Here is a 23,926-nt window from a genome sequence, read left to right as displayed (position 1 = left end):
ACTTCATGACGACCAATTCGCCTGAAAAAACCCAGAGAGTGTGTAGACAGTCTCTAATAAACTAAATGTGAACTCCAAACTAAACTTTCATTTGATAATATTGCATTATATTAGGGTTTTAGTCATAAAAATGAAAGTTAGTTGCAGGCCAGTGACAAGGTTTCAGAACAGTTGCATTCCAACTGCTCATGTTTGCTAAAACGTGCAGCACGTTGCAGTTGCTTGTGTAGCTGTGCTTAATGAGGTGCTCGTCGTTTTGGTCATTGTTGCATCCTGTAGATGTTTCACCTTCACAGTACAAACATGAAGTATGCTTTAACACTTTGGCACTGGGCAGGGAAATTGACTGTTCCAATACAAACAGGCTGTTTTCACATTCTTCTGCTGAAAGACGAGAGTTCCTCTGAGCTCACCAGAAATGTAAGTTTAAGGAGTGAACCTGCAGCAGGACTTATGACTCCACAACTAGCTGCAAAATCAATCTTGGTCCGTGTGATGTGGAAACTTGAGGCCAGTCTTTCACAAACATGGAGTGTTCCTTCAGTGATGTGGGAGACATCTTGTGTTGGGGCTGTAAACTTTTCTGCACAGAGCACAGGTCCTACAGAGGCTCAAAGCTCTGTAGCACAAACCCAACAGTTGCAGCTCATTTTAAGTGTTGATTTAAAAGTCGATCATGCTCATATAATTGTGGGAAGCCAAGTTCATAATTGTGATTAGTTTTCGTTTCATTTCGAGTTGAAAAACAAGACAAAGTTTTCTGATATCTTATTCTAGTTTCAAACACTCCAAATGCCTTTACGTGTGTTTGAAAACCACTGATTATGTTCTTCCAGGGGAAAACACCTCTACACCTGTGTGATCTAGTCACCTACGCTGAAGTTTGAAGGTCTGTGAGGTATCACTTAAAGCAGAGTATTTCTTATGTACCATAATTAAATCTTTAATTTAATGGCTTTAAAGGCCTTCTTCTGCTGTCATCATCCAAATTGCTTCCTCATTCAATACAAATTGATCAGGTTTCTAAAGGTTTGGCTCAGGAAATCGCTCAGCAGATTTGTTCCAGACCAACCCAGCAAATTATTGTACTGTCTGGGTGACTTACATCAGCGACGTGCATGGACAAATTCAAATTACCCATGATTTCCTCTGATAACGCTAATCCTGTCTGGAGAGGGCTTAAAGTTTTCTCCCTTTGCTTTCCAGGCAGTGGTAAAACCCACAGATGTGTGCTTTTAAACCTCGTCTGTTTTGACGGCTGCTGAGGACACGGAGCAGCAAGAAGTCGGATATCTTCAATCACTGTTTATAGAAGATAATATCTTTATTCATATTCTCTTTACAATATTGGAAAACAAATGGAAAGACGGCATCGTAATAAAAATCTCTCACAGAGAAACAACAGAGCAAAACATGGGGAGGCCCACATTGATACAAAAATAAACTTTATGAATGAAAACAGAACTCATGTGACACACATTCAAATGATTCATATTCTGCACAACAACAGCAACACACAGACACCGACTGTACAGCACAATACCTGGAGATTAGAACAACTCTTTTGTACAAAGAACTCAAAAAACAGTTTGAAGTAAAACAGCAGTCACAGTCAAACCACCAGTGATAGTTATTATTCACAACCCACAGCCTGATGCTTTGACGCAAGTCAGATCCCCGGATGAGAAAGATTTGTCCTGCGTGAATCAGATAAACAGAAGGAGGAGATATTATCTGAAAATCTTTGAGCACACTGCGGTTGCCACGCAAGTGTCTGCTTCCCAACCCTAATTCTTTTTTTCAGAAACAGAGCCGAAGCTGCTTTAAAATACAGCGGTGACTTAGGATGTATTAATGTTTGACTTAACCTTTTATGATGCCAGACGGGAGCCACTCAGCAGTCGGGACAAATGAGAAAGTTACAAAGAATATTTTTTTTATTGACTTCGACACCTTATTCAGCTCTGATGTACGTTAACACCTTCAACTTCCTCAGCTGCTTTAGTACAAGCAGTGCCCTCGTGTCTTGTTCATCTGCCCCCCACCTGCGTACAAATTCAGTTGCTGCAGGCTTTGATGTTACATCTGCAGCCCCGGCACGCGTACGTCAAAGCAGCACAGCAAACACGGTGCACACGTTCAGCCCGTGCTCCGTCATTTGTGAAATCACAAACTGTCCAAACAGCAGCAAAAACCAGATGCGTCTTTTAGATCTGATCTTTGGCGCTTGCCCGTCTGCGCTGGTATTCACAAATGACCCGGTGGTGGGATGTGTGCTGTTTGGACGGTATAATCACCTGCTAACATTGGTTGCCGTAACGATGGAAGTTATCAGACAAACGGGAGTAATGCGCGAACAGTAGCTGAATTCTGTTGCACATATTACTTCAGGATGGTGCAGTAATTGTGGTGTCGTGGATTCTGGCTGCGAAGCCGCCAAACTGAAAAATGGGCTGTGTTAACTTTTACATAATGCATGTGGCTTCTTGTAGCTACGCCAACATACAGTATCTATCAAAATAAAGTACACACTGCACAGTTATTGAACGTACAATCCACAGCTACCACAGTGTGGTTTGTTGAGTGAGAAGACGTTGAGGAATTGAATTCATACATTTTTCTTAAGTTATTATAAACTGAATAGCTTTTTGAAGACGTTGCCTTTGGTTTAGGGAAAATGTGATGGACATCTTTTTCTCAAATCAGCAGTTAAATAATAATAAAAATATAATAGAGCACAAAGTCATGACAAATGTAGTGCAGCATTACTATTATGGTTTTGCTTACTTGTGGACGTTGTGGCTCTTAACAGTTGAATTTACACATCGCTGGTCAGGCTAAACATGAACTCTACTATTAACACATTACACATTCACTTTTTAATCCGCAACAAGCCTTTGACCAAAACAAGCGCTTCTTTTATCTGAGCGTTCCATATTCACACCATTTAAAATGGCTGCATAGACAGTTTATGACTGCTGCAGAACATTCACCACATTCAGAAGATCCTTTTTCATTGAGGGCAGCAACACCGCAGAGCAGAACGTGATCACAAACACACAAACCTCCAAAGAAAAAATACTGTAATCTAGCTCACACTCATTAAAACCCCATGAAGAGATACTTACAGACTGTATAAATCTACAGAACTTTTACAGCATTAATAACACTTAGTTAAAATACACAGACTTCACAGATAACATCACCTTATCACTTGTGTTTACGGCGTTCATATTTTTTTTGTCTTTTTATTTGTTTGTTTTTGTTGTTTTTTATGAGGATCCGGCCCTCGTCATAGTAACAGACACTAACAACAAACAACAGCAACAGGAAGCAGATTAAAGAGTTCATTTGAAATGTTTATCCTGCGTGAAATGTGCTTAATGTCACTGTTAATATGTTTAAATTTGAAACAGTGGATTTGACGCACAATACCCCAGTGTGTGTTTTATTGGTATTCTTGGAAGTCGCTTATGACCAAATAAATTTGACGAGCACAAACACACACTAGAGTGTGTGCGTGATAAAACCTGATTGGTGATTCATCAGTGCAACAAGTCCTTATTAAACCTCTTTTTTCGGGACATTTCTCATTGTTGTCTGAATGTCACACCGTCAGGACAGCAGTGTTTTCCTCGTGCCTGCCGCCTCATGTGCATCACAAGGTGAGCCGTATACATGCAATGATCGATGTTTGGCACAGCTGATTTTGATTTTTAGATTTCAGCACGGTGAAATGCAGGATTTCTACACAGTTCAAACATGTTTGGAACGCAGCCTCTTCTTCTGAGAGGCAAATGCTTTTTATGTTGAAGCTTATAAACGTCTCGTTTTGCCACATTTTGACTTTGAATCAGTGCTCAGCCAAGTCAGTAATACTGTTCATGTTTTCACAATGCGACGAGTGCTCTTGGTGGCGTCTCTTAGACAACAAAAAAGATACACTTCTGCTAAGCTTCTTCCGTGGAGGTAACTGAGAATTACCCCTCATCGAGTCTGGCAGAGCAAGACTAGGCTCCTTTAAAAAGTCAAGCAAATCAAAGACGTCTGAGCTGTCGTTTCACATGTTTCTTTCATCTCCATCAAAAAGGTCTGATCTCACAGCCACAGACTGCTGAGCGGGTGTTCAGTAGCGTCACAGAGACCCATCTGAGAAGTGTACTCGTACACAAAGCTGCCTTAGAATGGAGGAATAGTTGGTAAGTGGCATGTGCTAAAAATGAATAACCTCCAGAAATGATGCAAATTGCCACACTTGGGAAACTTGTTCTTAAAACATCACCTCCTCACAGCTTCCGTAATCGCTCTCCACCATGCTAGAGCCATCGTAGCTCCGCGGGTTCTGCCCTGCAGGTCGTGTTTGAGGCTGGGCAGGGTTGGGCCCAGGTGACTGGCTGGGATTCTCTGCATACGATGGCATGGCGACACTCAGGCGCATGCTGAGTCTCTTGTAGCCTCCCGAGACGTTGTCGAGGCTGCGGGTGTGCTGCGTGGGGTAGTAGCTGATAGCAGTGTACTCGTTGGGGCACTGAGAGCTGGGAATAGGAAGCCCGTCTGGACCCAGGAAGTCGTCCAGGTTTTGGTTGCTGTAGCACGGTGGCAGGGGCGCGCGGCGGTCACATCGGTCCAGTGGAAACGGGAAGCCACCGAAACGAGAGTTCCTCCGAGAGTCCATCGTAGAGGTGGAATAGGTGTCCTCCACGATGTCAAACTGGGGGAACTCCTGGACTGTTGGGCGGCCGTAATAGTCAGGGTCAGCTGGGTAGACTGAGGAGAAAGGAGAGACAAGAAAAACATCAGAATCATCTATCCTGACACTTTCTGTAGCTGTGCTGATGCTATAATGGATTTAAAGGGCTTAGTCAAGACGAGGAACAAGGTTTTTCATCATTAGTCATTATTACATAGATAGATACCTGGAATTAATCAAACCAGGTGATAGCTGGGAACCTGTCATTGATAACTAGACAACATCATTAATAAGATAATTCATTAATACTATAGCTGAATTCAATTCAGTTCAATTCAATTGTATTTGTATAGCGCATATTTACAACAAGTCATCTCATAGCGCTTCACAAAGGCAGAGACACCCAACAATCCAAAACATCTGGATTCCCTATAAGCTTCAGCAGTCCGCAAGCAGTCTGCAACAGTGGGAAGGAACCGAAAACCTCCGACAGAACCAGGCTCAGGGAGGGACGGCCATCTGCCTCGACCGGTTGGGTGGGTGTGGGATGAATTATACAATTTAGTTTACAGTTAGACAAGTTATTAGAAGTTGAATATGTACAGTCACAATAGAAGTGACATCTGAGCATCATGTGACCTCTCCTTTGTTTACACTGAGGTTTGTCTCCTCTTCTTCTGTAGTGACATCTACAATTCTTCTCTGTTTTCTTCATCTTTAACTGTTCTAACCCTTTCATTGGTCACTGAGGCCCATGTCTTAAAGCATTATTTGTTGTTGTTTTCTAGACACTGTTCTGGGGTGTTCTGTGGCTGCCTCCTTAGCCACTAGCCATTAGCATAGCCACTTTGAGATAGCTCATTTCCTCATTTGTGGCAATGGCTTGTACTTGTTCAGTTTCGGCAGCTTTTTTTGCGATAGCCCAGGTCCTGCATTGTCAGGGAAATTAAAGTTTCAGCTGCACTGACAGCATCAAGTGAAATGTTCAGGCATTGTCAGGGGCCACTGGTCATGCTTGTGTAGGATTGCAGACAGGCTGACAATTATTCAGTCCCAGAAAACACATTGTGAATGTTTTGATGAACAACCTGCTATCCAGAACCTTTGTCTCCCCTCTCTGGCAGTGAGACTCATTCCACAAACAACAATCGCTTGCAGCATCTTTCCTACTAGTTGATTAATGTTGCCACTAACTGATGTGTAGCCACAGCTGTAACCTGTCAGTCAACAGATTTACCTGGATGTACCACTTGAATGTTGATTTATGCGCAAAAGGTCCACACTCGCGCTTTAACCTATTATTATATCAAACATTTGACCCAGTTTCTTAAATGTAGGAAGGTAATGCCTCTCTTCGGTTTATGTTTTAAACCACCAGCTGGACAAAACAAGCATTTCTTCAAACATCGCCTTGGCTCCTGGGTAGATGCAACGACATCTTCTCTGTTTCTTGCACATTTTATGGACTGTTTTACTTGCTCAGTCTATCACTAAGATAACTGCCAGTTGCAGTACTAAGATCATGATAATCAAATGCAAAAAGAATGTTAAATAATTCATTAGAAACTAGTATTTGCAAGCAAAATGAAGTGGGATGTGATTTTTTGACATGCTAGATTTGAGCCCAACTAGCGCTGACTGTTTCAGGCTGATTTAAAAGCATCTTATAATGCGTAGTTAGGGATCATATCAAGGTAACTTTTAAATAATGTATGGGCAAAGTGCACTGAGCGGGATGTTTTCAATGCTTCTTCGGTGGACAAAATACCTAACTGTGATATTTGTGAATATGACATCAAACATATCTTTCTGGCCTACAATCTTCCGTACATATCAACGGACATATGTGCCAACACCAATATATTTGCAAGCTTATGTTCATCAGTCTGAGATGTAAATGGTTATATGCTAGGAGAAGCTCATATTTGTCTTGGGCAATGTCACATGCAGTGTCTCTGACAGTGGAGTAAGAGAATGCATTTACTTTTCTGTAGTTTAAAAATAACAAAAGGCAATGCTAATTTGCAAAAACTGACACAACTACACCCACCAAATGTAGATGTTAATAGCTGCCATAGATCAGCTCTCAGACTGAACAAACCCCCTCAAATCAACATTGACAGATTAACACTAATAAACAGACAGTTGTAGCCGTGCGTGGTTCACAGAGCAAATCTGAGCAAGTCAAGGCTTTAAGAAAGCTTTTGCGATTTGCATATTAAATCCTTGACTGTAGGTTTTTACTAGTGTGGGTTTGAGCAGCAGAACAGGTGTCTGGGTGTCTGAAGAAAGCTCAGTGTCTCTACATTTTACTTAAAGGCAGATGACTGATTCAGAACCACTTCTAATGACTGCAAAGCAGAATAATCCTCTTCCGTCAATTCAAGGGCAGCCCTCAGGATAAGCTTCCCGAGCTCTCCGCACACCCCTCTGTGTGCTTCTTTATTGTTTAACTGTTTCCCAGAAACTAATCTGGAGCTAAGTTCCCAACCTTGAAATAGGTATTTTATGATGAAGCACACATTTTGATCTACTAATCCTGAATAAAAAGTTACACCAAGCAGAATTTTAAAACATCATTCTGTAGAATTAACACAGCAGGAGACGGTGTCAGAAGAACAATTGTTTTCCTGAGTTCACTGACGACATAAAATGATATTGGTATTCTTTTCAGTATTTATAACTTTAAATATTATATATCCTAACATATTTATAGGCCGTACAATTAAATCATTAACCAGCCGTCCCAGTGGAGACAGTATACTCGTGCTTAACATCTTTTCTGTCATAGGTCACTGCTTTAAAACACTTTAGAAACATCTGTACAAGGACACACAAGCACAGACGCACACTGTTGCTCGAGCATACAAGTCATTTCCTTGTTAAACTTGCCTAAATTGTCTTTTTTGTCCCAAGCATTGAGGAGAACCTAATGGGTTTTATAGGGTCTGCATCATATTCATTGTCAGAGAATTACTTTAAATGCTAAAGAAACGTCTACTAATTCAGAAACACTATTGTATTTTTTGCCTTTAAAATGCTCTCCTCAGAGTATCCTGGAAACAGATAACTAAATTTCAGCTAATCTGTTGTTGGCGATATCAGTTCCCTGCAGATTTCTCGATAGTCGCATAAATGGTGTGTTATCTGTCTGCTCAGCTGTGATGCACGCTCTGCTACATGTGCTGCAGACAGTGCTAAGAGTAAACAATGGAGGTGGAGCTGCTCTGCTGGACAAACAACTGAAGATATTTACTGATTCAGATTTATAAAGTGCATTTAATTTAGGCAACACTTATGCTCTGTATAGTCACTCATACTGGAATGTAAACCCACAAAACATTTCAAACAATACTCAAACCGCTTAACCCTAGAACTCTAACGTCAGGTGATTTTCACCTGCATGATTTTTGTCATGTGATTTTCATTGTGTTGCTGCTGTCTGAGTTGCATGGGTCCTTGGGTAGCTTCAGGTTGCTCATTGATGTCGTTAATGGTATGTTTGTTTCCCATCTATGGTTTTTTCAAGAGGCATGCGTTTGGGTGATTTTTACCTGACGTTGGTGATAGAGGGTAACATATTTTATGGGTGGCATTTACCTAATGTTAGTGTTTGTGTGTTGAAATCAGGCGCTCTTTGCACTTTTCATGGGAAACAACATTCAGGCCACATTCTCTGCCCCAGTCATCCACAGCTGTCATCCTGTCAAAGGCTTAGTTACTCTGGCATGCTAACAAGTGATTGACATGTAGCTAAATTGTAGATGGAAACATGTAGACAAATTGTAGGACTGGTACATGTGAGCCTTGTCTGGTGAAGGCACAGTTTGGTTCTGGTATGTCGTCTTTCCAAGGAAATTCATACTGTCAAAAAAATTTGGTAATTTTTTCCCCTCTCAAAAAACACCATTTTTCGTCAATCTCTGCCACAGCTGTCAGCGATGCAGGAAGACTGTGCCTTCACCTGACAAGGCTCACATGTCCCAGGAATGGCTGGACCAAAGAACAAGTTCCCAGCTCCATTATGTTTTTTGTTTGGAAATTTCTCGTTAAGGATTACCTGATTTTTCAATAATTTTGCTGCCTTTTTATAGGGTTCCCCGAGGTACCTTTTTTTTAATTTTATGTGATATTGTATATTGGGAAATTAAAGAAGAATACTACAATTTGGCATACAGTGTTGTACTTTTACATAAATTGATGAAAGCTATATTTTATCTGGAATATTATATCAGGTAAAATATACCCGGCGTTAGTGATGGTGTTACTAATTTTAACGTTAGTGTTTTAGGGTTAATAGTGAAACCAATAATAACAATAACAAAGAATTGCTAATAATCAGCAAAAAGTCCGAAGGTATCACAGCTCTGCTCACGCTGTGTGACTGACAGGAAACACCCCGAGGCAATGAGGCGAAATCTTAAAATCCAAAATGAGTATTCTCGAGGATTAGCCCTTCAAATTCCTGCCTTTCATTCCCAAAATCTCAAACTAACAAGGCAGACGCATTACGCAGTTTGTTCAGACAAAACGACATTAAAAAAAAAAAAAAAAAGGCCCCCCGCTGTCGTTGGAGTTACTGAGAATACTAAGCAGACTCCCAGCTGCTCGTACTGTGAGACGGAGATAGAAAGTGAGACGAAAACGAGAGACGGAGAATAACTTAGAGGGGAGGAGAGAAAACGAGGCTGAGAGACAGAAGAGGGAAAAAAAAAATACAGTAAAGATGGAGGGAGACAGAATAAAAAGGAGTTAGGGACAAGTTGGTGAAACAGACTTAAGAATTAAAGAAGTGAGAGAAAGACTGCTGAAGATGGAAGTGACTGATAAAAGAATGAAGCGAGACAAACAACAAGAGAGAAAGAAAGAGATGCATGAAACAAAGAAGAGGTCGACAAAGTGAAAGATGGAGGAAGAGATGAAGATGTTTCCAGTCTTTACTAATGAAAACCTTACATCTCCCTCTGTAGACCTAATAGACATCAAAGGAGGCGTTCGCTTATCCAGACTCTAAATCGTTGCTCGTGTTACTTCCGTACTTTGCACTGTTCAATAACTTGTTAGGAACAAAGCTGCTGTCGTTCTGATGCTGCGGAGAACAAAGGAGCAGGTCTTGGATCACTGCCGCTGATAACAAATGGCTGAAGTACTTTGTTGACTTCAAGGTGAAGTCTGTGTTTCTGGAGGAACACTGGTGATATATTATAGCCAATTAGCTGTTAAGATAGTTAGCATACGCCAGAATAACCATCTCTCTTGCAACCACCTTGTCTCCTCTCTTTCTTCATTAACCCCGGTCCTGTGAACGAGCTCTAAGACGCACGGGACATGTTGAGATGCTGATGTGTGGACCGGTTCAAGCCGTTCTGTGTCATTTACAGAACCAGGCACATAGCGAAGGTATAAGTGATGAGATATTCTGTTAAATTTGGTAATCCAGCGTGTCTGTACTTAGGAGGACAAAGGCCGGGAGCTATAAGCAACACTCAGACAAGCTTCATGTATTTCCTCATGGGCTGCTGGCTGTCCTGTCTGTCTAAAAAACAAAAAGAAAGAAGACATCTACTGTTTGTACCAGTGTTGCCAACTACGCTCAATGTAAAGTAGCTAAAGCCTGCTTGAGAAAGTGTTAATTAATGTTGCTAGGTGACTTCCATCCATCCATCCATCATCTATACACCGCTTAATCCTCACTAGGGTCATGGGGGGCTGGAGTCTATCCCAGCTGACTCAGGGTGAAGGCAGGGGACACCCTGGACAGGTCACCAGTCTATCACAGGGCTACACTTAGAGACAGACAACCAAGCACACTCACATTCACACCTACAGACAATTTAGAATCACCAATTAACCTCAACATGTTTTTGGACTGTGTGGGAGGAAGCCGGAGAACCTGGAGAGAACCCACGCTGCACGGGGAGAACATGGAGACTCCACGCACAAAGAGCCCGGTGCCCCCACCGGGACGCGAACCGGTGACCTTCTTGCTGCGAGGCAACACAGCGAACCAACTGCGCCACCCTGCAGCTGCTAGGTGACTTTTTTTTTTTTTTTTTACATCTCTTCTCTCCTACATGTGCTCACTTCAACTACGTTTTTACACCCTCAAAAATCCAAAGTTGTTTTCGGTTACATATTTTGGCCCTTTTATTGTCAGAATCAAACTGAATGAGTGTGAAATCGTGACTGAAATGCAGCTCAAAGAATTACATGTTAACCAGCGGTCACTTTCCAAATTGCTGTGCGGCTAAAATACAGATTTTAGAACCGTGAGATCGTCTGACAAACTCACATATAAATCTTTAGTTAAAAACCAAAGCTGTGCTATGAAGTTGGCTGTAAGTAAAATAATCACTAATCAATGTAAAATGTCTTCTAAACACAGCCCCTGCAGAATGAGACAAAACGGACTCTTTGTCTTTGTCCAAGTTTGTATAAAGATAGACTTTAAAATTTTAAAAAGTAAAAAATAAAAACTTAGACAAAGTTTTTTTTTTTTTTTAAACACCAGACTGACGTCTATTTAGATTTAACTTTCTATCTGAAAGTCCTTTTTTCCCCCTTTTTTTAAATATAAACTCAACTCCACTTAGGATTATTATTCAAGGTCTCATATCCCTAAAATAGTCCACTATGCAAATATACTGTTTGGATTTGTTAGGATGTTTGTATTTCACCTGCAAAGTGATGAATATTTACAGCCTCTAGGCTTCTCCCGACAATTAATAAGTGATATGGTGCGTAAAAGGCAAAATAAAAATCACAATTAGTGTCAGAACTCATCATAGAGCATGTTTCTGCTTGTAGTGGGAAAGTCACTTTGCTGGTGTTTGGCTACTAAGTTGAAAAGATCTTAGAAATAGCAAAACTAGCAAAAGTGCGGTGAATTTACCAGTGTTTCCCTTTAGCAACGCACCTGTGTAGTTTCCCCAAAATGTGGTATTTAAACAGCCTTGAAAAGCACATTAAAAATCATGAAATTTCCCTTTGCTAACTATGAAGCCTTTTCCATTGGGGTTTGCAAAAAGCTGGAAGGTTCAAGCGAGGCCGGCCAAGTGAAAAGAATTAATCAGATCTGAGGGCTGAAGTTCAGCTATGTTGGATTTTAGGGCTGCCACCCATGACGGTCTGTTCGGTACAGATCAGCGTGTCTGCACCCGTTCACTTTATATCCAAAGATCACTTTAGAAATATAGAAAATTAATAAAATAATTTGGTGTCAGCATTAATCCTTTTGCGTAAACTCAGTCAAACAGAGGGTTTGTGAGTAATGAAGCTTAGGATGCTACAGATGATACATGGGAACGGCTTTAATCTTCATTCAATTAAAAAAACTTGACGATGGAGAGTTAAAACATATGTATTTAATTTATTACCTTTTTATACTCAAATCTGAGCCGGCTCACTGGGCTTCTCTGTGAAGTCAGAAATGAATCAAGCATAACATTCAACCACTAAAACTAGTTATTCTGTTCAGGAAGTAAATAACTATAATGTGACACCTTAATCAAGAAACAATAATGTGCTTTTGCTACGACTGTATATAACATGTTATTTGTTACTTTGATGTGTGTGTTACTGGCTGTGTGTTCCTATTAAATATGTAAATAGAGCTGTACCATAGCGATGACCGGATTGGCTGTTCAATGGAAGTTCCGGTGTTAAATACAGAAGGCGGACCGGTGGCAGAGTGGGTCAGATGGGCAGGGCCATTCTTCACCGGCATCCCAACCGGCACACCACCACGTTCAGGATTCTTGTGTCTCTGTGTGAATCGAGCGAGCTGCTACCTTTTTGTTTAAACCCATTTTCTCCTGTTTATGTCAGAGAGGGAGGCCAGACTTTGTGTTCACTTTCCATACTTTTATTTTGATAGGTAAGTCAGAACTCCCCTAGTTTAGTGTTGTTGTGGTTGTTGTTTTGGGTCGAGCTCACTCTTATTTTAAGTTAATCATCACCTTTGTTTCGACCTCACATTTATTATAAATAAATGATTATTGTTCTTGGTGAAACTGCTGTGGTGTGGCTGCTTGAGACCGGAGAAGGTTGTTCATGTTGCGTTCAAGTACCCCTAGACTACTTTTTCAGTTTTTTTTGTGAAAGAGTAAATTTGAATTCATCATTTTGATTAAAGAGCTTCTACATACTGGTGTGTTAACTATTACAGAAACATTACAAATGATTTGATAATTACAATGCTGTTAATTTAGGACAGCTGTGGAATAAACTTTAGACTGAGTGCTGGTCGAATACATTTGTTGGGCACTGCACATTAAAAAAGCATAATGTTGAGCATTTCCGTGAACTAAAATAGAGGTGCATTTCTACTGTACTGACTCAATCCCAATACCCCCATGCCACACACATGATCATTAATAAAGGCGCTTATTCTGCCTATTTAAGTCAAAAAAGTATTATTTTAAGATTCACATTTTTGTTAGAAGTTAGTTTGTACTGAACTACTAAAAGACAGACTCACATATTGTTGGTTCATGTGTATTTAACGTATCGTAGACCTCAACATTTATCATTTTTATGTGTCTTCTTAATGCAGCATTTTCATCTGGTTGGAAAATAAGCATCACTTGAGTTTTGGAGGGCTTTTGAACAGAGCCATAAACATTTTATATAATCATTAATCACTTCATGATGTCTGGCAGGTTGACGGCCGCTTGTGACTGAATGTTTTATCACCGACCTGTTTTATCCAGCATGTCCTACGACACTAATCTTATCATTACACTGTGTGTGCACCCAAATTTAAACCGACTCTTGAGTACCAAACGCAGCAGAGCCACGTGATCGGCCCACGAGACGAGGTGAGGTCGGGTCAACAGCCATAGCGATTCAGTAGCGGGGCGCCACGGCAGATTTCAGACGCCGTCTCCTTTAACAACGTGTCGGATAACAAGTGAAGTAGTAGGGGAATGTGTCCTTTATTCTCCGTGATAAGGTCAAGCAGATGAATGACCTGCCAGCATGGCGTTGCCTGGGGAGCGATGGCATGACGAACGCCTGATCTGCCTTTCTTCATCTGTCTCCAGAACATAGCACTGGATGTATGAGTCACGGCTCGGCTGTATTGATCCGTTGCATGAAAAACAAGATAGTGCCGCATATAAAAAAGGAGAGAGAGTGAATGTGAGAAAGACAAGGAGAACAGAGCGAGAGAGAGCATAACAAAAGAAGAAAGAGTGACGGGAGGTAAAGAAAGAGACGAATAGACCAGAGAGATGGATAGTGACAGAAACATGGAGAAGGTAAGGAGGGTGCAACGGAGGTGGGGAAAAAAGAAAGACAGAAAAGAGGAGAAAGACAGAATGTCGGTAGGAAAGACAGACAGACAATGGGCCTTGAGCAAGAACATGTTTGTATTATTCTAAATCCCTTCTATCAGCAAGATTCACTGTGAAACAAGATAGGTGCTCAGATTCAGCAAATCCTTTCTAACAGTTTTCAAACATTAAATGAGGAGAAAGAGGACGAGGCAAAGAGGGAGAAGTCCAACTCGGATACACCTGATGCTCAAAATGCAGGTGCACACAGGGAGATATAAACATGAAAAAATAACACATCCAATTACAAAGGCAGGCTGCAAGGTGGATCGGTGGTTAGCACCGTTGCCTCGCAGCAAGAAGGTCGCCGGTTCGCATCCCAGTGAGGACACCCAGAATCTTTCTGTGTGGAGTCTCCATGTTCTCCCCGTGCAGCGTGGGTTCTCTCCGGGTTCTCCGGCTTCCTCCCATACAGTCCAAAAACATGTTGAGGTTAATTGGTGATTCTAAATTGTCCGTAGGTGTGAATGTGAGTGTGCTTGGTTGTCTGTCTCTAAGTGTTGCCCTGTGATAGACTGGTGACCTGTCCAGGGTGTCTCCTGCCTTCACCCTAAGTTAGCTGGGATAGACTCCAGCCCCCCATGACCCTAGTGAGGATTAAGCGGTGTATAGATGATGGATAGAAAACTACTAATAATTCATGTCTAATTGTATATTTGAATGTCTTTGTTTTATTTACCTTCCTTAGTTTTTGATATTAAATTAGTTGGGTATCTTTTTTGTTCTGTAGCCATGTTGCTTTAGTTATATTGTTTTTATAACTCATTTCTGTGTTATTACCATGTTATTACCATGTTATTACTATGAGTTATTCCCAAGCTGTTAATTTGGTAATGTGTATGCACAAGGGGGGGAAAAAAAAACACAGGTTTCGTGCTTCTGATCATAAAATATTTTAAAAATGGCAATCAGCCAGGTTGAAATAAACGAGGATCTTCATTTAACTTCAAGGAGGTTGAACCAGTGAATATGCGCATAAGTGATTTTCTCTTTATATACTGCTACTTGTAGAGTCTGTAGTGAGAATGTACACACCTCATACATAATGTAGACCAGTGTACGCGTGATTTTCTACAGCTGGCCGAGTGTTGACGTAGCGAGGAGGAGATTTAATACGAGGCGAAGCCCAAATAATGAAAACACTGAGTCGTACAGTAATTTGTAACATGTCAATCAAAGCTCATAAAGTTCATTGTTTTTTTAAAATGTATACTGGGCACATTTCCTTTAGTTGGCCGACGCATCCTCGCTAATGTATCTGTTTGCGGCGTTTGAGGCCCGGTGACAGGATTCAGAAAAGAGGTGACAGAAAAAAAACACTGAAAAGACGGGAGACTGAGAACAAGACGTACAAAGGACAAAGCTGAGAGAGACAGAGGAAATGACAGCGACAGAAGAGGGAGAAATTTAATGGGAGTGACAGGACAAAAGAAAAGAGCTGTTGAATGAGGGAACAGTGAGGTGAGCAGTCGCAGAAATAGAAAAGTGAAGACGCACAGCCGTGACCCGGGGAAATCATAGCTTCTTCACGTTATCGTGTCCAGTTGGCCTCATCTGTGAAAGTTTCATCTCCCCAAGTTTAATCAAGCGTTGACTCGACAGGCAGCACTGTGTTTCCCATGATGCACCACTCTACATCACTAACAGCTGTTTACAATCACCTTGAATGACTGCATCACTCATCCTGCTCCTACCTCTGATGGCTGAAATGTCATTTATAAAAACTTTTTTTCTTTGGACTACAACTATCTGCTTCCATTATCAAATCTTTTTTCAGTCGCTGTTCGTCAGTTAATTTAATAGACAGCCAAGAAAACCAGCAGCTGTTCTTGTTATAACCTGGAAGCTGTGAATGCCTTGTTTTTTTTTTTTTAAATAAAGACAAAGACATGATCAATCAGTTCAACACTGCTGCCGATTAAAGCTCAATTAGTTCACTGATGGATCAGGTTTTGATTATTTGATGAATAATGTCGTCATAAATCACTTGAAATTGTCTTCATGTAGTTTTTTACTTTGATTAAAAGTGAGACAGAAGCAGATTTTTAACACTTTGCACCAGTATTGCTGCAGTAATCACTATTTTATATCAACAACTAATCAAACTGTGTGTCATGCTGTACCTTGTAGTGTCCCATTGTTTCTCGATGTTATCCCATCCACTTGGCCTTGTCTCTAAATGTTTCATCTTCCCAAGTTTAATTAGCATGACTCTACAGGCATCCCCGTCGTTCCCATGATGCACCACTCTACCGACTGTATTAATCAGCCTGCTCTGACTGTTCATGAATACGTCACTCCTACAAATGTAATTTATAAAAATGATTGTTTCATCAATAAACCCTTAAACACCTGGCGGGCTTCACTAGTTTTGCAGCTGATTTATTGGTCTTAAACAAAAAACCAAATGAGAGTTCCAGAAGCTAAAGGGGGAACACAAATACACACCTTCATAGTCCATGTCCCAGTGGTTCTTCCTGATGGAGTCATTGTCGGAGGTCGACGGCGGCCTGGCAGGGAGGTTGGGGGCCACGCTGCACACGACCGGCCCGTGTGACTTTGGAGAGACGCCTCCCGATGAACTGATCTGGCTGCGCGGCCGCAGCGACCTGAACGGTGTGTGGTCGAGGTCATTGGGTCGGCCAACCAACGAGCTCATCTCAATCGGGTTGACTTCTTCAGAGTTAGCCTTGAGGCTCTTGGCCAGACTGGGCTGGAAATATCTGCGGGTGTCAAAAGAGATGTGTTTAGTCCTTTCTTTTGTAGACAAGATATCTGTGTCATGACTGGTTTTATCAGTCTAGTAAAGTGAATGCATGCTGTCACTCAGACATTGGTCACTGTTGATGTTCCTCATGCATGTGTTCAGACATGCCAACAACAGAAGAGACGATGGGATACGTCACACGCATACGACTAGACCGCACATCAAGGCTGAACAAAAGACTAAACTAATCGTACGCAGCATGGAGGACTGGATCTGTCAGGACCTAATGTGCAAATGACACTGTGTTGACATCAGACAGATGAGCTGTCACACACAGAGTCACAGTTTATAAGCTACAGTTACATTAGTGAATAGCAGCGATCCTTCCACTGAGTTTAGAACTCCACTGCAGCTATCAATATTATTTTACTGTAGAGGGTTAGGGTTTAGGTTTAGGTTAGGGTTCCCCTGCCCCCCCCCCAAAAAAAATAAAAAAAATCACATAGTTTTTATTGTGGAGATTCTTTTCTTTAAGAGGCTATGTTTTTTATTTTAATTTTTTTTTATTAAGTCTCACATTAAGGGGCTGCAAGGTGTCTTGGTGGTTAGCACCGTCGCCTCACAGCTAGAAGGTCGCTGGTTAGGATCCCGGTGAGGACACCTGGGATCTTTCTGCGTGGAATTCGCATGTTCTCACATGTTCTTCCCACAAGGTCCAGAAACATGTTGAGGTTAATTGGTGATTCTAAATTGTCCGTAGGTGTGAATGTGAGTGTGCTTGGTTGTCTGTCTCTAAGTGTAGCCCTGTGATAGACTGGTGACCTGTCCAGGGTGTCCCCTGCCTTCACCCTGAGTCAGCTGGGATAGACTCCAGCCCCCCATGACCCTAGTGAGGATTAAGTGGTGTATAGATGATGGATGGATGGAAGTCTCACATTAGAAGAGGTTAATGGAAACAGCAAAATAAAAAAAATAAAAAACAAACAAACAAAAAAAAACTCCTGAATTTCCCCATGCTACTTAGTTAAATTGCTTCAAAGCAGTTCATGGAAACAAACTAAATTTATAGTTTCTTTCTTTCTTTCTTTTTTTTTTTTTTTGCACCAATTGACCTAGACCAGGGGTGCCCAATCCTGGTCCTCGAGAGCCCCTATCCAGCATGTTTTAGATGTGTCCCTCTTCCAACACACCTGATTCAAATGATCAGCTCATCATCAAGCTCTGCAGAAGCCTGATAACGATCCTGATCATTTGAATCAGAGGGAAACATCTAAAACATGCTGGATAGGGGCCCTCGAGGACCAGGATTGGGCACCCCTGACCTACACACTTACATGGAAACACAGCTACAGTATCAGAGCAGGAAATCTGCAGCTGTAGCCCAAATATGATCTGCACGTATGCATTCCTGTATCTATATGCAGAACACGACACCATTCATTACTAAAGTAACCGTTGCTTGCAAACTCATGTTTCTATACATTAGCGTGACTGGGTGAAATTCAGCCTCATGCCGTGTTCAAAGCGATACCAAGTACAGAGAAGTGACCGGGGGGCTTATTCAGACATGAAGTCAATGCGTTCCGACACTGTCAGCAAAATGGAAAGCAGTCTGAAAGGAGCTTTTGTTAATCTTTGTGCAGTAATTACAGACTTCTTGCCTCCTCAAGTAACTTTCTTCTACTTTCTGCATCCAGCTGGACATGACATGACACTAATACAGTATGTCAGGGCCGCGTGCATGTCAGGAAGTTTTGTACATTCTATGCCCTGTGGTAGCCAAAGAAAAAAAGATTAATTCAGCTGGAGCGGGATGTTTGGGCCGATGTGGGGTGAACAGATCAATTCTGAGCCTGTTCTAGTGTTGCAAATAAAACATCTTTCCAAGAGAAAGTGTTCCTACTGAAGTGCCTCTACAATTTCACAGATGTATAATTGAAGAAATTCCATTACTGCTGGAATCAGATTCTCCCCGAGTCACTTTCTGTTCCAGGTCAGCGACTCCCCCTTAGCCTTTCATTAAATGTACAACAACTTTATAACAATGCACGGTGGAAAAAGTTAAGACAGGTGCGTGACAGCTTTTGCTGCTGCTGCTGAAAAGTTGCTTGAACACTTGATTTGTTTCAACATTTTACAGTAGAAAGTCACTCTCACCCGTTGGAGTCCTGGACACAGACGGGCTTTTTCTTCTTCTGCTGAACGTATCGTTTCCTGATGCAAACGAACATGCCGACCAAGAAGAGCAATCCAAGCACGCTGGCACCGATCTCTATGATCTCCACGTAGCCGATCACCTCAGGAGACACCTGATGGACAGACAGCATGATGACGACGACTTTAGAACGACAGTGGAAGTTCAATGTTGCAAACCAAATTGTATTATTCTGATGAATCCATGAAAATCCATTTGTTCTGACTGACCAGATGCTGCAGGTCGCAGTGGATGGAGCCATCAGTGACTTTACAGTCAAACCCTCCAGGACACAGGTTGGGCGAGCAGACTTCAAACTCATTGTGGCACCTAAATGATTAAAGGAAGCCAGATTTAGGGCAAGAAGAACGAAGGACATTTAAATCTGCATCTATTTTGAGTTTGTTTGCAGTGTTTAATGGTTCAGTTGCTGCATCAGCGGAGCACAAGGTCCCAAAACTCATATTACTGTTTTTTTATTTATTTTTTGGCTTCTACTGGGGAAAACTGTGTTGCCTGAGGAAATGCTGTTACATTAGTCAGATATCACAGAGTCAGCTTGTCAAGCTCAGCTCTGCATCGTCAGAATTGCTTCGGCTTTTGTCCGTTCTTTGTGTACCTCCGTCGTACTTCAGCAGAGCTTTGAGCTGAATAATAACGTTAGTATGCTAATGCGCTAACACCCACAGTTGTTGAAGTGCTTGACATACGTTAGATTGCAGACATGAAGAATGCAGCATTTATCACGTTATTGTCATGGCTTCAGCAGTAAAGTATTACAAAGTTCAGTATTTAATATTCCGCTTGTACCACTTCTAATGGATGTTAACTTGGAAACAATGAAAAATAATAAATCCAACATTGTACTGCACCTCCAGCAGAAAACAGTTACAGATTTGAAAAGAATTTCCACCTAATTTGGTGCATTTAAAAGCTCCACAGCAGGCAAGTAAACAGAGATTGAATTAAGCAGGGTTGCTGCATGAAACAATATTCACTGTCAATTTTTAAACTGTTTTTAAAGTGTTTTCTAGATTAGTTTATTCACAGTCTAACATACAAAATGTCATAAAATAGTGAAAAAATGAAAATTCTTACTTCCAAAAGCCTAAAATTGCTCACGTGAGTTGTTCTATTCCACAGACTGTATAAAAGATGGACGTAGCTACCGTGACGTCACCTGTTGGTTTCTGCACTGAGAAAATGAAGCCAGGGTTTTGCTACTTCCTGGTTGACATCTTGGATTTTTGGAGCCAGTGACGCAAAAATCGTCGGAGGGGGGCGGAGCCATAGGAGCAGCGATTGGTCAGACCGATTGAGAGGCGGGCCCTCTCTGCCCGCCCACATTTACCGCCTTCTGCTCGCTTTGTCTGCATCGCTGCCAACTGTCAATCAAGCCAGCCACGCCCCTTGCCCCGCAAAATGTTGATGATTTTTTAAAAATTCAGTGTTGATTTATTTTCAGATTGGCCACCTGATCTCTGGATTTGACCATGAAAACTAATAAGAAAAAAATCCTGAGCTGTAGGAATGCAGTATTTGGTGATCTGTGATCACTTCTTTTCCAATTCAAGTCTATGGGAGCCAGGGCTTTTTGGAGCCAGCAGCTAGTGGACATAGTGATATTGCAGGTTTTTGACACTTCTAGGTTGGCTTCATTTTTCAGGGCCGGTTGCTAGGTCCATCTTTTATACAGTCTATGTTCTATTCACAATCCAAAGATATTCAGTTTACTATCGCAGGAGAATGAACGAGCTCAGAGGTTTTGAGTTGTGATGACCTCTCTTAACACTTCAACAAATAAATCAATTATCAAAATACTGTGATTAAGTTAATCGCTGACGACTAATCCATTAATCGTTGCGGCCTCAGATTAGTTTGTTACTTTAAAATGCCCTAAAAGTATTGAATTAACTTAAATTATTTTGTATGGTAAATTCAAATAATTTCTCATTGTTTAAGTTTTTCTATTCATCGACTTGTCAAAACTGTGTCCAAAAACCCAGGGTTCCCCTTTCAACAGCTGCTCTGAATAACCAAACCGCCGCGGGCCGCTGTGTCTGTCAGTATGTGAATGTGAACGAGAGCGCTGAGCAGCGCCCAGGCTGCCACCTTGGCCCTTGAGTGTAGGTTAAATTTGGCTGATGATACTAAAAGCTTCACTGAGGCCCTCCATCTTCCCGGCCCAGGCGTGGAACACCACCCCGAGGACATACTGGCAGAACTCTGATTGCTAAGTGCTGGTGCTGCGACACTGACAAAAACCTATCATTTTGTTTTACATAAAACCGCCTGGCGTTCGGCTTCACCCGCTCATTTCCCAGGTGCTAAATTCCCTCGTTGTGTTTAACTGAAAGTATATTCCAACAGCACTTTACAGAGGAACATGCAGCACATGTGATTTTTGTTTTTTTTCCTGTGAAGAAGCAGCTTGATTTTGAAAAGAGTTTTTGATTAACTGAGTTGAGCTGAGTCCTTTATTTTGGTTAATATTTGATGCTACTTGTTATGTAGATTATGCTATAAATACAATGCGCTGCTGTCCACTGCACGGTCTGATTGCAACGCATGCATCGCAGCATGATAAAACATATCTGCATGTTTTACAAATCACACCGCAAACTCACACTTCCTGCAGTTACGGTCCAGCAGCGGTCATTTTTCATTCACCGAGTTAATCAAAGCCCCACCTGGAACGCGGACCGCTGTTAATAGCAGCAAGGAGCGTCGCAATTCCACCGGCGGCTTTAATGAAAGGAAGAATATGCAAATGCCACTGTAATTTTGTAAGGCGGCCGCTGGTGGTGTGAGTGGAATACAACTAGCCGGTTTAAGAATGAGATGCACGTGTGTGTTTTTGTGTGCATGTGTGTGTGTGTGTGTGGTATGTAAGTCCAATCACAAATACATGCAAATTCAAGGCCATGCACATTGTTTTTCGGAATGCAAGCATGTGCTTCAGCGCAAGTGACGCTGCATATAATGAGGATTGTGTTGGCTTTTGTATTTAGTCGGCCTTGGTGGAACCATGATTCATACGTCTGTGTATCTAATTACAAATCTGTGGGTGTGTGTTAACTGTTAGACCGCAATACATTTGGGAGACTCACGGTTGCAGGAAATCATCTTTATCACTGATTACTATTCAGATTTTTTGTTGTTGTTGTCTTTTTTTTTGTCCAGCAGCTATTCCTGTTAGAACATGAATGGAATCTGTGACAAGTGAATTACATTTGTGTTTAAAAAAAAAAAGAAAAAAAAAAGGTACAATTCATCAGTTCAAAATGATTTCCAACTAAAGCTCTATCACTGACTCTGTCAAATAATCCACTTATTGTATAAACTCTTTGTTTTTGTTCTTGGTACAGAATGTGCTCATAAATCACTTCAAGTTGTTTTCAAAAAGTTTTCTACTTTGGTTAAAAGTGAGAAAGAAGCAGATGACTAACCAGCTTTTTCACTTAAAGGTGCAGCAGTATCCATTTTTTTTATATCAATAATTGATCAAATTATGTGCAGCATGTTGTTGCTCGTAGTTCCCCACAGTTCCACAGAGCTTTGTATCCATTCCAAACACTTGTCTTGCTTTTTCAGGCCTGCATCTCTGCTCTCATCAGTGTTTGCAGCTGCCCAGCCCAGTCATAATGCAATCATACCGACTTTATTTGGTGCTAATCTTAAAGCTGGGTTTGTTCTGCTGCCATAACAACAACAAAACAATGGTTAATGATGCTGTAAAGATCAGCTTATTAGTAGCTGACATTCTGTTGATTGGGTTTGATCAGTGTCTCCTTTCAGCAGTTTGACTGATACTGAAAGATGCTAAGAGCTGATGTTTTTGGACTTTAAAGAATTTAACTTTTTTTCTTTAATTTTCTTTTCTTTTTTAAAACCAACTCACAAAAACACAATCTAATTTAAAAATGCACTGATTTGGCTCTGATGCGGCCACCTCTCTCCACACATCAGCAGTGACAGCCTGTCAATTATGAACAATCAATGTTGAGAAACTTAGTTAAACATATGTAAAACAAAAGTAAACTAAAGCACTTCAATTCAGTTTTGTGTTGGAGTTTGTGTTTTTCTAACTTTTGACAGCAACACTGGAATTTTTGCTGCAAATGTTCATCAGCTCCAGACAGTGTTTCCTGTTCTGCTTGATTACTAACGATGAATGTCGGCCCTAATATCAGCTTATTGGTCCCTATTGGACGCTTGGAAACCAGAAAAATGAAATTCTTGAATGAAGGATAATCATAAAGCCAACACTAGGAAAAAACTAGCGTCTTCTGGTAAAGAATATATTGAAGAACTGCATAAATAAATGAGAAAATGAAGTGTGTGTGTGTGTGTCTACCTTGCTTCAGCGTTGTCCAGCGAGCAGTTGCACATGTAACCTTGAGGCTTGGGTACACACACCCTACCGTGGGGACACGACTGGGAGGCGCACGGGTTGTCGGCCAGCTCGCATCGGAGGCCGTGGAAGACTCCCGCGCACCTGCAGCGCGGCTCTGCACAGTAAATAAAACACACCCAGACATCTGAGACAAGAGCGACCGATCAAAGCCTCAGTGAGTTTCCCCTACAGGCAGAAAATAATCAAAGCAAAGGTCAACCTGATCGAGCCCCAAAACATACCAGCGAGTTTGATATTCAAAAAGGAAAAAAAAATACAAAATCAGTCCTAAAAAACATGCACCGTTTTTAAACACCCTGTGGTTAATTGGTAGGAAATGCGTGACATCAAACCCAGGAGGAATGTAATCGCAGTTTCACTGATCTAAAATAGCAACGGAAAAACATTTTGTTGACTCAAAAGGACAATCAACAAAACTAATAATTGGCTGACATATTGTTATTAGATTTTTTTCAAACTCTCAGTTATCAGTGCTGACTATTTAAAAAAAAAAAAAAAATCCTTATTTTGTTCAGTTAATGATTCTGGCTCAGGGCTCATAATGTGGCTCTCTGCATGAGCTTCACACTCTCATACCGCTGTC

The 23,926-nt window shown here is 41.3% G+C and overlaps 1 protein-coding gene across 1 annotated transcript in view; it reads right to left on the bottom strand.

The window, feature by feature from the left end:
- Positions 1-1,299: 1,299 nt before the first annotated feature.
- The window catches only part of fat2 (FAT atypical cadherin 2), a 139,208-nt gene continuing 116,581 nt past the window's right edge, over positions 1,300-23,926 (bottom strand). The window contains exons 25-29 of the mRNA XM_008306183.1: positions 23,284-23,437; positions 19,157-19,256; positions 18,890-19,041; positions 16,474-16,748; positions 1,300-4,767 (exon numbers count right to left, since the gene is read on the bottom strand). Of these exons, the coding sequence (XP_008304405.1) occupies positions 4,271-4,767; positions 16,474-16,748; positions 18,890-19,041; positions 19,157-19,256; positions 23,284-23,437 (1,178 nt within the window). The 3' untranslated portion in view covers positions 1,300-4,270. The remainder of the gene's footprint in view (positions 4,768-16,473; positions 16,749-18,889; positions 19,042-19,156; positions 19,257-23,283; positions 23,438-23,926) is intronic.

Source organism: Stegastes partitus, unplaced genomic scaffold (genome assembly GCF_000690725.1).
Source record: "Stegastes partitus isolate 25-593 unplaced genomic scaffold, Stegastes_partitus-1.0.2 Scaffold45, whole genome shotgun sequence".
NCBI classification, from domain to species: Eukaryota; Metazoa; Chordata; class Actinopteri; family Pomacentridae; genus Stegastes; species Stegastes partitus.
Note: the sequence above shows the minus strand (reverse complement) of the source record. Positions and strands in the feature narration are given on the sequence as shown.